Source organism: Saccostrea echinata, unplaced genomic scaffold (genome assembly GCF_033153115.1).
Source record: "Saccostrea echinata isolate AGI-Se365-2 ecotype Australia unplaced genomic scaffold, CSIRO_AGI_Sech_v1 ptg000008l, whole genome shotgun sequence".
NCBI classification, from domain to species: Eukaryota; Metazoa; Mollusca; class Bivalvia; order Ostreida; family Ostreidae; genus Saccostrea; species Saccostrea echinata.
In genome coordinates, this window is record NW_026889757.1 from 11,318,575 (window position 1) to 11,322,220 (window position 3,646).

At 36.0% G+C, this 3,646-nt stretch overlaps 1 protein-coding gene across 1 annotated transcript; it reads right to left on the reverse strand.

Moving 5' to 3' along the window:
- Nucleotides 1-1,174: 1,174 nt before the first annotated feature.
- LOC133181372 (3-[(3aS,4S,7aS)-7a-methyl-1,5-dioxo-octahydro-1H-inden-4-yl]propanoyl:CoA ligase-like) lies at nt 1,175-2,869 on the reverse strand. The gene has a single exon (XM_061315888.1). The coding sequence runs from the start codon at nt 2,867-2,869 to the stop codon at nt 1,175-1,177; it is 1,695 nt and encodes a 564-aa protein (XP_061171872.1).
- Nucleotides 2,870-3,646: the final 777 nt, after the last annotated feature.

Here is a 3,646-nt window from a genome sequence, read left to right on the forward strand (position 1 = left end):
AAGAAAACCACAATATATTTTGGAAACACCATGTAGCAATAATTACATCCTAAATTTTGCTCTGACCTTCAATTGATATATTCTTAACATTAAAATTTGATACTTCTGAATTCTTTGAAAAATGTTCTCTTCAAGTATATTTTCACAGTACCACTTGCCAAAGGAAACTTGAAAAAGAAGATGGGAAACATAGCGGCAAAAATGCCTATGGTACGACAAATAAGTAGGTTAAAAATTAAATCTAAATTGAGACACAATTTTCTTTTGTATTTCAGTGCACACTTCTTGTTAAATCTCCAAAATTTGCAGTCATCTTACAAGTGATAAAATTATTCGTCTATGAAATAGCATGCACTCACCAAAACATGGCAAAAATTATCATTTCTTCGTTCTAATAATACAATTTTTCTATCTCCATATTTTTTGAAAGTATCTCTTCAAAATGTTCTTAAAAAATTAATATATAATTTTTTTTCTTGACAAAAACAAGGAGCAAGGACTTACTCCACCTTATAAATATACTTTTATGTCACAAAATTCGCGTCTTTTCGAGAAATATTTGAAATCGTGTTATTCAAAGGTAATATTACAAACAAGATTAAACACAAAAAGGGGTTAAAACGCCAAAAACGTTATTAAGGCTGGAGGTGAGATGGGATTGGACACTTCGCATGAAAGACAAATCTCTTTCCTTCACATGTCCGCTCCGGTCATTGCTTCAGTAGGATTTTCTTAGATAGAATGTTCTATCGTTAAAATGATAAATGTCCTAAGGACCCGGATGGTGAGGGCCTGTCCCGAGACACAGTTAGATTATTCTAACTAGGATTTTCTCAAATCTCAATTAAGAACCAAAGAAAAGCTTGCATTTAAATTTATTAATTATATATGTACTAGTTTTTTTTTTTTTAAATATACTATATATTACTAGTAATAATATCATTATTTTAATATTGATATACAAAATTAATGATCATTAAAAAATGGACACTTCTTTTTGTGATACACATACGTATGTTATTTTTCACGAGAGAAAGTTCTTTGCTTCTACACGTAAAGTAACTCATCTGAATTTTAAATATAAATTGGGATTTATCAAGAATGGCAGATAGTTTTTTTTTTTTTTCCAAAGATGTCGGCCTATTTTCATCACAGGAGACAACAATATTTATAATTATTCATTGTTGATGAGAGGAATCGATAACCTTCTTGTTGCACTTCTGTCTATTTTTCCAGTTTGTGTTTTTGGTAAACCAATGCGGTGAAAAACAATGTATTTAGGAACGTAAATGTTTTCGAGAAAAACAGCCTCTTCGTCAGTGTTCATATCCCTGCGGACAAATTCGCGCAGAGCTTCTTCGGTTACCGTCGCTCCGTCCTTTCTAACAATGGCAGCACAAGGAATGTCGTCTGCGTGTTTAACATCCTTAATGGGGAAAACGACAACTTCCTTAACATCTGGATGTTTCTTAATGATCGATTCAATAGCAGAGGGCAAGACCTTTAACCCCGAAATCAGCATGACGTCAGATACCCTACCAAGTATTTCCAATCGACCATCTCTCGTGATGTGACCAAAATCGTCAGTTTTATACCATCCAAGTGAAATCAGTGCTTCCTTGGTTCGTTCTTCATTCTTAAGGTATCCTCTAAAGGAAGGAGATGAACGAACTAGAATTTCGCCATTCTCTCCAAGGGGAAGCATCCTTTCTTCAGATCCTACGACCTTGATTTCCATTCCTTCAGCTGCAAATTTTCCGACTGAAGCAGACGACGAACGATATGTATTTTGTGCAATGACCCCTAGTTCAGAAGCTGCATATACGTCTGAAATAACGTCAAAATTTTTTCCTATTCCCAACAAGCAATGTGCTGGGATAGGTTGTGCACCAGTAAGAATAGAGTGAAATTTCCAGGGAATATTTTCCATGGCAATCATTTCCAAAAGAAATGGAACGATAAAGAATCCGATATTTGCCTTTTCTTTCACTGCAATCTTGGTAGAAAAATAAACCATGTCAGCTATCGATGAAAACGCAAGCGTACTTGAAAGAGTTACACGTATTCCTCCTGTGGCAGCGCACCAGCAAGGATACCCCCCAATCCAAAAGAACGGCCGATCATTTAAGTATATGGGTACTTCCTGCTTCTCTAATATTCCAGCAGTGTCCATGAGATCGTCAAGCTTATGGGCATTTTGAATAAAGAAATAGTGACTGCATTCTACTGCCTTTGGAAGTCCTGTACTGCCTGACGTTATTAAAATGCTCGCGGTATCTTCCGGGTCTATTTCTGGTAAAGTGATTACTTCGTCGCAGAACAGGTCCGATATCGTAAGGAACTTTTCAGACGCACTCAGGGGACTTTCTAGTACAATCCACTTAAGACAGATTATCTCTGATTTCTTTACAGAGCCCGTTTCTGGATCAACTGTAGCAAGATTCTGAATTGTTTTCCAATGGCTATCCTCATGTCCTGGGTCAAAGATCAACATTGAACATCCCCCAACGCTATTCAACAAGTCTTTTATTCCATTCCCTGACTTGTCTAAGAAGGGAAAGTGAATTGGACGGGCACCTGCCAGCTGTACTGCAAAAGTACTCACCAGCCATTCTGGTGTGTTATTTCCTCCAACACCCACAATATCGTCTCGTCCAATCCCTTTATGTACAAGTCCTTTTGCTAGTTTGATGGAATTCTCATAAAGCTGGCCGTATGTAATCGATTTCCTTGTCAAGTTTTGATTGTAGAAAACACAAGCTTCATTTTCTGGCTTTAGAGATGCCCATTTTTTAACAAGTTTTGGTATGGTTGTGTAAGGTGCCTTGATAGGTTTTTGTGAACGTATATAACTAAGCCCGTTCTCCATTTTATTTTTGTGCAAATTAGAGCACATCTACGGAATGCCATAGCTGCCTAATGTGATGGGTCTTCATTTATGAACTTGCATTATATGCTGTGGGTATTTATTATGAGAGGTGGTTTTACATTATATGCTGTGGCTATTTCTTTATGATGAGTTTTTAAAACCTTCTTCTCAATATGACATTTCTAAAAGATTTTAACTTGTAGCTCACTTTTATTACAAATGGGAGATTGTAGAATACTACAGGTATGAAATACTGTACAAATTTTATCACAGGAAATAATCTTTGTCAAGTGTACATGTTTTACAGTCGTTCGTTTTATACAATGTCAGTGACCTTTTTTGACCTAGCTTTATTCATACAGAGAAATATGTAGTGTGACATTACATGTATAAAACTAGACATGAACCGATGCACGCTGCAAGGGTCAATGAATATGTGAAATGATCAACTGGCCAAATGTTATATTAGAGTCAATGGAGTTTTTTTAAAGCATTTAAAGAAATCATTATTAGGCGGGTTTTGTGGTGATTTTTTTTTTTTTTGGGGGGGGGGGGGGGGCTCGAAGTTGTATATTGTATACTTACATGTATACAACCTACTGGAGTATATCAAGTTTAAGTGTACCGGAAACGATATTACTTAAGTACTTCATGGTAGTTCATACATCTCTTTTATTTACTTTTGAGCCCCCCCCCCTCCAAAAAAAATTAAATTAAACGCGATGCGCCGTCATTATAATTATACATCATATGTGTACATTTATCGACTGGGTTCGA